The sequence below is a fragment of the Syngnathus leptorhynchus genome, chromosome 13, assembly GCF_054491065.1.
Source record: "Syngnathus leptorhynchus isolate UIUO chromosome 13, UIUO_Slep, whole genome shotgun sequence".
Lineage (NCBI taxonomy): Eukaryota > Metazoa > Chordata > Actinopteri > Syngnathiformes > Syngnathidae > Syngnathus > Syngnathus leptorhynchus.
Window position 1 is genome coordinate 5,666,006 of NC_141207.1, and position 12,396 is coordinate 5,678,401.

General features: G+C 40.4%; 2 protein-coding genes across 5 annotated transcripts in view; both read left to right on the forward strand.

The window, feature by feature from the left end:
* The window catches only part of agbl4 (AGBL carboxypeptidase 4), a 162,244-nt gene extending 156,656 nt beyond the window's left edge, over positions 1-5,588 (forward strand). For all 3 annotated transcript variants that reach the window (XM_085928077.1, XM_085928078.1, XM_085928079.1), the window contains exons 12-13: positions 4,372-4,465; positions 4,567-5,588. In XM_085928077.1, coding sequence (XP_085784203.1) covers positions 4,372-4,465; positions 4,567-4,642 — 170 coding nt within the window. In that variant the 3' untranslated portion in view covers positions 4,643-5,588. The remainder of the gene's footprint in view (positions 1-4,371; positions 4,466-4,566) is intronic.
* Positions 5,583-11,085, forward strand: spata6 (spermatogenesis associated 6). 2 transcript variants are annotated; one of them, XM_085928087.1, is made up of 12 exons: positions 5,583-5,684; positions 6,171-6,308; positions 6,439-6,487; positions 6,608-6,637; positions 6,732-6,859; positions 7,635-7,694; positions 7,793-7,825; positions 8,125-8,451; positions 9,129-9,219; positions 9,356-9,393; positions 9,560-9,681; positions 10,794-11,085. In XM_085928087.1, the coding sequence occupies exons 1-12, from the start codon at positions 5,610-5,612 to the stop codon at positions 10,891-10,893; spliced, it is 1,191 nt and encodes a 396-aa protein (XP_085784213.1). In that variant the 5' UTR covers positions 5,583-5,609; the 3' UTR covers positions 10,894-11,085. The 2 variants fall into 2 exon arrangements, with proteins under 2 accessions (XP_085784213.1, XP_085784214.1); XM_085928088.1 differs by lacking the exon at positions 6,171-6,308.
* Positions 11,086-12,396: the final 1,311 nt, after the last annotated feature.

Consider the following 12,396-nt stretch of genomic DNA (forward strand, 5'->3'; position numbering starts at 1 on the left):
TCGGACATGATGACGTGGAGAGGAAAGGTCACGGGGACCCGCCCGCTAACTAAAGGAGGAGTCGGTGAGCCGAAAGTGTCAGTTGACGTGTGATCGGTGACAAAGTGCCAAGATGAGACCGGTGTCATTGTCACCTACGAGTGCTGGGAAAAAAAAAAAAAAAGAATTGTCAGTACTGAGCCAAATCCTTTACTACAAAAGAAAGTACTGTCTAAAATGTATTTCAGTTCAGAAGCTGAAAAAAGAAAGATGTGCCTTGAAATATCAATTGAATTCTTTCGGTGATTGTGCTCATAATTCAAAACAAGTGACCTTTACCCATTTTAATGAATTTGAATGGCATTAGATGCCGGCTTAAAATGAGGACCATGTTCTTGTTCGTACAAAATTGTACTGAAACATAAAATAATGAAATCATTCAATAGAATGTAAATATTTTTTTGCTGCATCTGTCTCCATGCTCCATTTGTGTTCCACAGTCTTAGCAATGCTGATGCAGTGTTTTAGCCCGGCTATGGTATTTTGCATTTTTTAGGAAATCTCGGTAGTTGTTTAGTATCGTATATAAAATATAACTCATTTCGTTTTATGTTCAGTTTGACAGTAACTGCGAGTGGCACTTGACAACTTTGAAGCCTCTTTTTAAAGAATTGTTGCCTACCTGTCAAAATGCTGCTTGTAGTGAAAAGAATTGAATTCACAGCCACCATGCAATATTTGTCTCTCAAATTTTAGCTCATAAGTCAAAGCAAAAAAATAATCAAATCCAAGCAAAAGGCTCCTGTCCAAAAAAAAAAATCACATACAAAATAATTTCCCCCAAATTAACTCGGATTGTGCTCGTGCTGATTAGCAGAAAAAAAATGCCTGGCCACAGTTTTGCTGCCAACAAAATTCTTATTATTATAATCAGGACTGCATGAGCAAAACAAAACTGCATAACAAAAAATTGTTGAATTAGCTAAAGATAATGACTGAAGAAGACACAGCATCCTCATATCTCGAGTTATTTATTTTCAGACATCATGCAATTTATGGAGGTTAGAAAAAATAACCAAAGTATGGTAAGAAAATAGCGTTACCTGTTTTCACATCAGGAAAAAATAAATAAATACAAGTGTTATGTGGATACTAATGACTAGAATTGAAGTCTTTTGTGTTAAAATTCAAAAGTTGACTTTCAGTAAACCTGTGAGGACAAATTAAGTTGTCTTTTTTTGTTAGCTATTAATAGTTTATCATTTATCATTGTCTCATTCATGGGCATTACTTCGCTGCACTGATTGTCTTTTCCCCTGTTAGTTTTAACTTTCCATTCAAGTGTGATATTCAGAAGGAACTCTGAATGCAAAACTCACAAACATGCACACAACCACACACACACACACACACACACACACACACACACACACACACTTGTGCTCAGCCTGACCATCCCCTGAGCTGCCATTACTTGGGTGCTCCCTAGCGGCCTTATATGTATCGTTTGTTGTGTCTGTTTTGTTATGTTGGTACCCCATTTTCATTTAATGTTGACATTTTGTGAAAATATTCTGTCATATTCAATTGAATGTCTAGAACATGTTTCTTAATAAGCACAACTGAGGGCACTCATTATTATTTTGTAAGATGGTTTAAACCTACTTCACACACTGCTACAGATCATTTGATTTAAAAATAAATAACTAAGAAAACTCACCTAGTTGCTGGTTTTGTGGTCAGGCCAAAGCAAAATCCCAGTATAGCTTTGGCGCCATCTAGTGGCATTGAAAGCCAACTACAGTACAGTATAAACCTGTTTGAGAGGGGGTCCCTTCAAATTGATGTGAATTTTCACATCAGTCCCAGTGAATAGCAGGCGTCGACTGTTTACACTTGAAACTTTGATCGCCGTTCAAAGTTTTGGTCTCAAGTTTGCTCTTTTCACCTCCTCGATGTCTTTGAGTCTGGTAAATCGCTAATTGAGGACAAAAGTGGCCTTTTCTGTATCGCTGTTGCTGACTAGCCTCTTAATTAGTCATTAATAATTAGTTGTCTTGTGTGTCACTGCAGTGACAGCAACTGTCAGTGGGTTTCATTGATGCCTCCGATGTCCCCTCCCTTGTCTCCTTTTAAATCCCGTCCGACCAGGACAGCGTTCTCCTTGTTCCTTATCCATCGAACCACGTGTCGTCCACCCGTCACCTTGTCTGTCTTTCTGCCAGGACCGGGCGGCGGAGACGTGACGGCGAAAGCCGCTAAATGCCGTGCTGACAGTAAATAGCCGCGGTAAACAAGTCGTGACGTCCCCCGCGCTCTCGTCTGGCTCATCAGCACACAGGCTGGCACATGTCCTTGAGCCGCGACAATGACCCGCCATCGATTAAACACCACGTCCAAGAATACACCTCTGCGGCCCCCTCCCCGATCACAACATTAGGGTACACCTGAACATTTTAATGAGATCTGATACAAGGGTATAATCCAAAGTTCCGCTTTTGTAATTGTTATTATGCTCAGTGAAGTGAGAAAATGTCAAAAAGAATTTAACCTTTTTTATTTTTTTTGCTTCAATTGACCGGACGTTGTGCCGCTCCTTCTGGTGTGTGTGTGCTTTGTCCACCAGAGGGCAGTAAATTCAGGACCACTTGGGTTCTTGGAGCATAAAGAGATAACTAATCAGTTATGTTGTTGTTGAATTGATTCATTCCAAATGTTACTGTTGTTCCTCAGGAATAACAAAAATGACCCTTTGACCCATTCTTAATTTTGTCACCCACTAATGTTGTGGTGCACACTGTTGCTTCCCTAATTCAAAACCTAAGGTGTCACACACAGTAAGGGCATCCTCCTAATCTCCAATTATTCATCCTCTCCTATAATTTCCACCTCACACTCACATATAAAGGCGGAAGTTCTCCTTCATAAGCTGACCGTCCATCACGACACCTCCTGTAATGGACGGCGAGCCGTGACAAGCCAAGCTGAGTGGCCATCTGCTCACGGTGGGGTCCGAGAGATATTTTTGTCACTGAGCTAGCCTGGCAAAAAAAAAAAAGTTGGGACTAACGCCCAGTTCTGCTGATGGGAAAAATATGTGTGGAAAGGTGTTAGCGGGGGAGGGTGCAGCAAAAACTTTTGGGAGGTCAGGATGAATCATGTGTCTATTCTCTTCTATACGAGACAGTCCACTTTGTTCAAAAAGTGTTTAAATGAAAAACAAAGTAGAGCAGCAGCAGCAGATATTTAAGTTTATATATTTTTTTTAGATGGATGGACGGATTGATGGATGTTAGACATTGGACATTAGAAAGTCATGTCACAGCACTGGCTCACATCAGTAAACATCTTTGAGCGTGCAAGTCATTGTGTTCAAACAAATGTAAAAGTGACCATCTGAAAATCCATATCGGCTGTTTCCATCAAATACATTGCAGACAGACAGATGATCCGACAGATGTCACCAACAAGGTAATGGCGGGGAAAGGAGACAAACGATCTCGCCGCATAGCTTCGTCATGTAGTGGTGCGATGAAGGATGGACATAGCCAAACATCAGTGACCCGCAAGATAAACTAGCCTGTGTTTTATATTTGTCTGGGGTCCACGTGCAATGTGTAAGGATGATGGGGAGGTTAGATAAAAAAAATAAAAAAAAGGCGGCCTCGCCTCAGGTGAAATGTGCAACGTGTTGCGGATATTGTCTATCTGCGTTCTCCGCATCGTTTCGGTCTGCGTGATTGGAGACACGATTGTCTTTGTGTGCTTCGCTACTTCTTCATTATCTCAACCTGATTGCCATCATTACTCGGCCCACAAGCCTAATGATCCCAGACTGAGCAACAACACTCCTTGGCCCTCAGCCTTTTTTTTGAAAAAAAGAAAGCAGTTATTGATGTGTGTTTTTTTTTTTTTTCTAATGTATTGAGGGACGGTGATGTGAGCACTCACCCATGAATTCAAAGTAGGTCTTGCCATATAAGTAATTGCTTATGTTTGATTCATGGCGCCATCATATAGTTAGCTTTTGCGTCGCTTAATCCTAGATGAGCTACGTTGTTCCTTGAGGATTTATGCTGCTCCCTCGTTATTGATTGGAAATCACAATGTATTGGGAACAGCAAAGGTTTCAGGCGGGGTGTCTAAAATCTATGCAGAGATGCTCTGCTTTGAATTTTTAATACTGATAAACATCCTTAATGACCTGATAATTGTTGCGCCGCAGTCTACTAATATCTTTTTAGAGATTAGTGTCATACTGTATCATCAAAGTATGAACTGTATTGATACAAAGAAGTCAATGATGCTTGTGGTCCTTTGTAGAGTTTTTACAAACAGATATAAAGCTATAAGACCCAAAAAAAAAAAAGGCCTTAACTGTGGGGTTGTCAGATATGAGGCTAGGTATGAATGTGGCTCGGACCTTCCTGGATTACTACAAACTCAATAATCTCATCACCGACAACGTGCCAAGTCACCTTCAAAGGTAAAGTTAGTATAGTCCGTTGGAAAATATTATTTTCCTTTCATCTCACATGTACTGCAATGTTGTGGTATTTTGTTGCTCATAAAGTTTTTTGCCTACAGTTCTGAAGTGGCGTCTCAGTCAGATGGTGACGTGGTGGACAGAGAGAAGGAGAGAAGCCAGCATGTCACACACTAAATAGACACAGACAGCAGTCTGGATTCTTCACTCTTCATCACTTTGCTGAAGATCGACATCTTTGTGCCTCTCGGCAGAAATGAACTCAAGATATCACAATTCCCTCAAAATTATTTATGACTACAAAATGTTTTTGTATTATTGCATGTGAATGCAAGCAAGCCGAGCACAGCTATTTTAAATATGATTTTTGTTGTATTATTATTTTAAAGATGTTTTCTCATTGCAATAATTCCAGGATTTGTATAAAAGACACATTAATGATGCAGCGTTTGTAAAATGTTTTGTGTTCTGCCTTTCTCCAACACACTTGATTCAAATGATCAGCAAGCTCATCAGTAAGCTCTGTAGAAACCTGAAACGATTTTTAAACAAACTAATGCATAATGTATTTATTTTGTTGAACTTCTACGACGGAAAGTTGACCAGCTGCCCCAGGACAATGCAACTATGCAACATAGTGAAAATAATAAGTGTTTGTCTTTGTGTTAAAGACTACGATTAATATAACTGAATCCTTTTAAATATAAATAAAAGTACTGTAGATCATTATAGTAGTGTTCTAAAGGGGAATTTTCATTTGAGTAATAAAATAATGCCAGGACTGACAAATGTGTGAACGATTCCAAACACAGTCTGTAAAAGGAAAATGCACTGTGTGCAAAATGTTTGTAGAGCATGAAAACGCCATGTTATGTTGTTGTTTTGTTTGTTTTTTAGAAAAAACGTAGTTGCATGCAAAAAAAAAAAAATGCCTAAAATGCCCAGCTGGGATTTGCACGCAAAACCTCAAGACTGTATTTTTTCTTACAATGCACGTATTTCATGTTATGGTTAAATAAAATAAAAAAATAAAAACAATCTATACATGGTTAAATAAAATAAAAAAATAAAAACAATCTATACGTGTCATTGCCAGCATTTTCTACTTCCGCTGTTTGGTCGCCGTGACAACGAGTGAAATTAAATGGCCACGACGCTCTCCTCCTCCAAACTGCACCAAAATTGTTGGAAATGTACAGTGTTGTTGGACATTCACAAGGTACGTGTGCCGTTCCCAAATCGCCACAAAAATAAGTCTCTTTGCTGTTTAATAAGCTTAACTCTCAAATAAACGTGGCCTCTACTTCCTAAACTCCAATGACGTATGTCCAGGACTATTTTCAGAAATGTTACACTACACGCTTTGTGTTTCTACGATGAACTAAATTGACCAAATACTAAATTTACTAAATTACTATACTAAATTTGATGATTCGGTATCTGTTTCATTGTTTCATTCAAAAAGTTAACCTACTCTACTATCCAGATTTGTTGAACAATATATAATATTGATATATTTTAAATCACTTATTCTTATCAAATGTTCTAATCACTTGAAAGTGGTGTTTCTGTTAGTCATAATAAAAAGAAAATATTTCAAAATAATTTCACTGTCTAATAAATGTATAAATAGGAAACAACTTGTCTGCATATCTGCACCATTTTGTTCATTGGTGACAAAATGACACAATAAAACCACATTTAGGTCACATGTCGCGGCATGCGCCTGCCCAAGACCGGAGACATCCACTTAAATGTTTGCATCATGGGCCAGTGCAGGAAAACTAGCTGCTTGCCGCCACGCTTCCCATTACACTTTAACCAGCTGCTGGTTTTTGAAAAGGTAAGAATGATGACGGTGAATAAATAAAACTGCTGATCTCATAATGTAGTGTATCCGATGGGAGAGGCTGTCACATTAACCTGGTTAACAGTATTGATTGGCTTTGTCTCCACGTCACGCGCTACACTAGACGTACGCCGATGCTGTTGACCCCTCTGCGGTCGCTGACCTCCTAAAAGGTAAAAAAAAAAGCTCTCTTGAGGTTTCCCCGCTCATCTCTTGAGTTCTACATCCTGTGCTGCGCAAGCATGCGAGCTATTAGCTTCTATCTCCACTGACTGCGCTTTTCTTCCTCTTAGCTGACACAACATCTTTTCAGCTGATTCAGGGTAAGCTTTTTGAGAGTTCCCCTGTGCAAAAAAAAAAACAAAAAGTTGTTTGCAATGTTTATATGTCGGCTGATTTTTTTTTTGCCGGTGTCAGAGAGTAAGACCCTTGCCACCATGACACAAAACAGCAAAGACTTCCTGAACCATGGGCCCAATCTGAGTGGTGTTAAAGACCCCATGCAGAGAGACTCACTGATGATGGAGAAGTCGTCCGGCTTCCATGTAGGCTCAATTCTTTTATCATTAAAAATATTTTCAGTTTAGTAGCTTCTTATTTTTTTTCATATATGGACTATTTGTTCACTAAGCTACTATTCTCAAAGAACGGACTTTCCATTTTTTGTAGGTACGGAAGTAGCGCCAGACCAAAGTAAATTTAGAAAGAAGCCTGAAATGCTGTTTATGAGATAATTGAGATTTAAAAAAAAATAGTTGCTGAATTTACAGTTAGTTTTATAAACGTAAGAGGAGGTTTCCATTATTTTTCCTTTTTTTGTGTGTTTTGGTTTTCTTTATGAAAATGTGTTTAAAATTGTTGTTTTAGTTCTAAGTTCCCACAATCACATGCCAACAACTTGTCTTCCCAGAAGACTACAAAGAACAAAGCTTGTAATTTTCTTCCCTGTTGGCGTCCCAATACTTTTAACCCAATCTATCTGAACAGATCATTTTCTAAGATGACACAAAATGTTCCCCTCTTTTCATTGAAAATTCCAATTTTTGACAAAAAGTCATCCAACCCACTTTCATTTCATACACATTTGTCTGCTGCCACTTCCTTGAGCGTTACACCATCTCCCTCCATTTTTTTTTTCTTTCTTTGGAACAGCACCTATTCCTAGTCCTACAGTCCTATTCTGCAATTTGTTTCACTCAAGACCAAGTCCAGACGGAACAACTCCGGTCGTAAATTGGCCTCCCGGGCTTTGCGTGCGTCTGTTTTGTAGTCTTCTTATTGTCTCCCTCTCTCAAGATGTCACTCGTCTTGTATCTCCAGGGTGCCTTTCCCACTGTAGAGTTTTCAAAGACGTCGTTCATCCAGGAGAACGATTGGCCTGTAAGTCTCCTCTTGGCTCTTCACAAATGCAATACAAGTTTGGATGAAATATTATTTGAGTGATGAAGTCATTAAAATATGTTGATCCCACACGATAGGTTGAAGACTCGACTGCCCCGCAGCAGAAAGAGGTGAGTACGTGTTTGTCGATGAAATAGGATAAGCCTATTTGCTTTGATTCAGTTCAATCAAGCTTTAATGAATTGGCAGCATCGGTGTCCGATCGTTCATCGTTCTCTTCGAAATAGTTTTAGTGTGATACGATTTCCCTGAATAGCAACTTGGCTCCCTAAAATTGTATTAGACGAGAATGAATATTTGATCTAATCTTATTTATCCCATATGCCATTACAGACAGGAAGTTGAAGTTAGAGGCTATTAGATTTATGATAATTCAGCGGTTGTTAGAATTGTATTTCTGTCCTCACAGATGAGCAGCCTCGTTCCATTAAGGCCATTTTCATCTTTGGCAAGGAGGTTTCCAAATTATGGAGGATGGTCCACATGCAGGCGCTCCCCCTCCCCACCCTCGTGCCGCCATATTTCCTGTGAAGCAAAAAGAGAACCACGAAAACAAAGAGGTTGTCTAGAGCCGGGCTACCAGAGGCCAACTGTTGCCTCCACGACTCGGGCGCTGTCGCCTTACACCCACCGAAAAATGTGCCAGCTCTCCCTGGATGCTGAACAAAGGCTGAGACACTTCCAGCTCGGACCGTTTTACTTCAAGAAGGAGACAGAGAGCCTCCCTTTATTCCTGGTCGGTAATAGCAGAATTCTATTTACACAATAATATACAAAATACATTCTTTTTTAATGACTATGTATAGTCAGGCTTTTGTAAAAAAAATAATAATAATAATCATTAAAAAAAAGACCAAGTGTCATAAGACTTTTTTTAAAATAAAGTAAATTACTAATTATGACTGAATAAATGGTCATTTTTCTTTCTTAAAAAACAGCCTTACATGGTCTTTTTTTTTTACATAGTAATTTTTTTCCAAAAAAAATAAAAAAAGCCTTCTATACATGGTCATTTAAAAAAAATTACCATACATGGTTAATTTTTTTCATAGAGAAATGGTCATTTTAAAAAAAAATCTTTACTGTACTTAGTCTTCTTTTCCTAAAAAAAAAAAATATATATATATATATATATATATATATATAGAGCCATGGTCATATGTAATAAGGCTTCTCTTTGAAAATAACACTGGAATACCACTGACATTGAGTGCGACAGTCCCCTGTGAACAATTAACCCAAGTAGTTAAGAGTCAAACTGCAATTAGCAAATGGATACCTAATGATAGGCTTCAACAGGAGGCACATTCCTTTTCGGAGCACTACCGTGTTTTGTTGCTTTATTCCCACACATCCAGGAAAAATGTCAACGTGATCATCTGTGATCCGTTCTCTTGCATTGTGTGTGGACAGGTTCCGACTTGCAGTAGTTTGCCGAATACTTACTCTCCTTTGAGTCACGTGCGCTGCTGCCACACGGTCAGCCTCTCCAATGATGACTCTGGTAGGCCACACTCAGCAAACCGGATTTCAACAGAAAAAGAAAATTCATCATTGAGATTGAAAAAGTCATCTTTTATTTCAATATGTACTTTTACATACATATTGAATAAGGTCCAGTGCTCTTCTTGTTGTTGCAGATTCTCTCTCTGATAGTTACAGACCCAAAACATCCAAAGTAAGTCTCAACTTCAAAAATGGATCATATGAGCCCTTTAACTTCACAAGCAGAAAATCCTGTTTTTAAATTTATGATGCTTCTCACGCTTTCAAATGTGTCAAAAAAAAAAAAAACACTCTGGCAACAAATATTTTCTGACTTCAAACTCATTTAACCCGAACAGATGCAGTCAGATCGTGCGTGGTCGTCACCCGGGCCGTCATTCAGTCCTCTTCCAACCTCCTCCGCCTCTCCTGATCCAAAAAGGAGAAGCCATGGGGCTACCAAATGCTCCCTAGGAGAAAGGTCAAAGAACACTTGGCACACTCACACACACAAAAAAACAACTACAATCTCACATCAAGACAAATGTTTGTCTGGAAGGCTGATACCAAAAAAATCCCGTCTAATTTTACAATCCTTGTCAAGTTTGCCATGATGAATTCCTCTCAGTGCGTCTGTGTCAATAAATCCACCCTTTCTGTTTGCTTGTAAGATCTCCACAGACAAGGAGGCACCTGCCTGTTGTCCCAATGATGGGATATAGAACAGCGACGTGGCAATTCCACGAGCTGGCGGTCGCATGTGCGTGCGTGTGCGCGCTAAATTAGAGGCGCTGATGTCCCGTCATGTTTGTTCATTACCGGGCGTAGAGGAGGGAAAACAAAAAAGGAAAGTGTATTGATTTGTATGGCTGCCTCACTCTTGATAACTTTGACCTGACACTCACACTAATACATTCACAAGAGAGCTTGTCATCCATCACGCCGGCTGCCAGTCGATCCCACGGCCGACGCCTACGTGGTCCCGCGGTCGTCTTCTCCTCCGCCTCCGGAACATCCCTGCAAACTCAGCTCATAAGCAAACATTAAAATCAATAGACAATCTCAGCACAGTCAATTGCAAGAAATGAACGATAGTTTTGCCGCAATTGAAAACGCCACAAGAGTTGCGGTGCGTCAGATTAGAGGGGCGATGGAGAAGGACGCGCCTCGCTACTTGAATCGGGTTTTTATCTTTGAGCAGAAGCTAAGCCGCAACTTTGCAGTCTGTTGGTGATTCTACTTTCTGACTTTGAATTTGACCATGTCAAATATTTGGCTGCACAGTGTGTTGTGCATAGTAGACTCAAGTGCTCATGAAAAAGATTCTTGTGTAGCTAATCGGGTAGTGAAGTTGTTGCCTTGCACGGTTTGTGTTCAAGGTTGAATGAAGTACTTGGGAGGAAATGTCACTTAGTTTCCATGGCAGTCAGTTGTTTCACCTAGGGCTGTGGCGCCCTCTTGTGGACAAAAGGACTATTGTCAGTATGTTGGCCTTTCCACCAAATGTTTTGTTTTGGGGTTGTTGTTGTTGTTGTTGTTGTTGTTGTTGTTGATTTTTACAACAGAAGTTGTTTCTTTGTCTGGCCTTCCCAGGTTGTACACCAGAGAACCCAGTCCATCCTACTGGGAGCAGATCCACAGCAGAGTCCAGAAGATTCTTCTGACGCACAGAGTCCCCTTGGACATGGAGTGACTTGCATTTCCCGTTCACCAATTGAACTGTGAATGAACGAGTCAGTGAGTGAGTGATTATTGTTATTATGATTATTTGTGCCCTGCGATTGGCTGGCAACCGGTTCAGGGTGTCCCCCGCCTACTGCCCGATGACGGCTGGGATAGGCTCCAGCACACCCGCGACGACTAAGTGGTACAGAAAATGGATGGATGGATTATTATTATCTTTAAATAAACATTTATGTTCAAACTTGTCTGGTGTTTTATTCCTTGTTTTTATATTCACCAATTAAAACATAAAAATCTGACATTTGGTTAACTGTTTTATATGACAATTGTGTGTACCTAATGGAGTGTCCGAGTGACGTCACACATCAAACAGCCAATCAGAAAGTGGGGGTGAGGGCGGGTGTGGCACTTTTCACTTTCAGTTAAACTTTGGCCATAATTTTTCCCTAATGAAGTGGCCTGTAATCAGGTACAGCTGTGTCAGAGTGACGTCACAGATCAAACAGCCAATCAGAAAGTGGGGGGTTGTTTGGGTGTGGCACTTTTCACTTTCAGTTAAGGTTCGGCCATGATTTTTCCCTAATGAAGTGGCCTGTTATTAGGTACACCTGAAAATGGCGGCGTACCTAATGGAGTGTCCGAGTGACGTCACAGATCAAACAGCCAATCAGAAAGTGGGGGGTTGTTTGGGTGTGGCACTTTTCACTTTCAGTTAAGGTTCGGCCATGATTTTTCCCTAATGAAGTGGCCTGTTATTAGGTACACCTGAAAATGGCGGCGTACCTAATGGAGTGTCCGAGTGACGTCACAGATCAAACAGCCAATCAGAAAGTGGGGGGTTGTTTGGGTGTGGCACTTTTCACTTTCAGTTAAGGTTCGGCCATGATTTTTCCCTAATGAAGTGGCCTATTATTAGGTACACCTGAAAATGGCGGCGTACCTAATGGAGTGTCCGAGTGACGTCACAGATCAAACAGCCAATCAGAAAGTGGGGGGTTGTTTGGGTGTGGCATTTTTCACTTTCAGTTAAGGTTCGGCCATGATTTTTCCCTAATGAAGTGGCCTGTTATTAGGTACACCTGAAAATGGCGGTGTACCTAATGGAGTGTCCGAGTGACGTCACATATCAAACAGCCAATCAGAAAGTGGGGGGTTGTTTGGGTGTGGCACTTTTCACTTTCAGTTAAGGTTCAGCCATGATTTTTCCCTAATGAAGTGGCCTGTTATTAGGTACACCTGAAAATGGCGGCGTACCTAATGGAGTGTCCGAGTGACGTCACAGATCAAACAGCCAATCAGAAAGTGGGGGGTTGTTTGGGTGTGGCACTTTTCACTTTCAGTTAAGGTTCGGCCATGATTTTTCCCTAATGAAGTGGCCTGTTATTAGGTACACCTGAAAATGGCGGCGTACCTAATGGAGTGTCCGAGTGACGTCACAGATCAAACAGCCAATCAGAAAGTGGGGGGTTGTTTGGGTGTGGCACTTTTCACTTTCAGTTAAGGTTCAGCCATG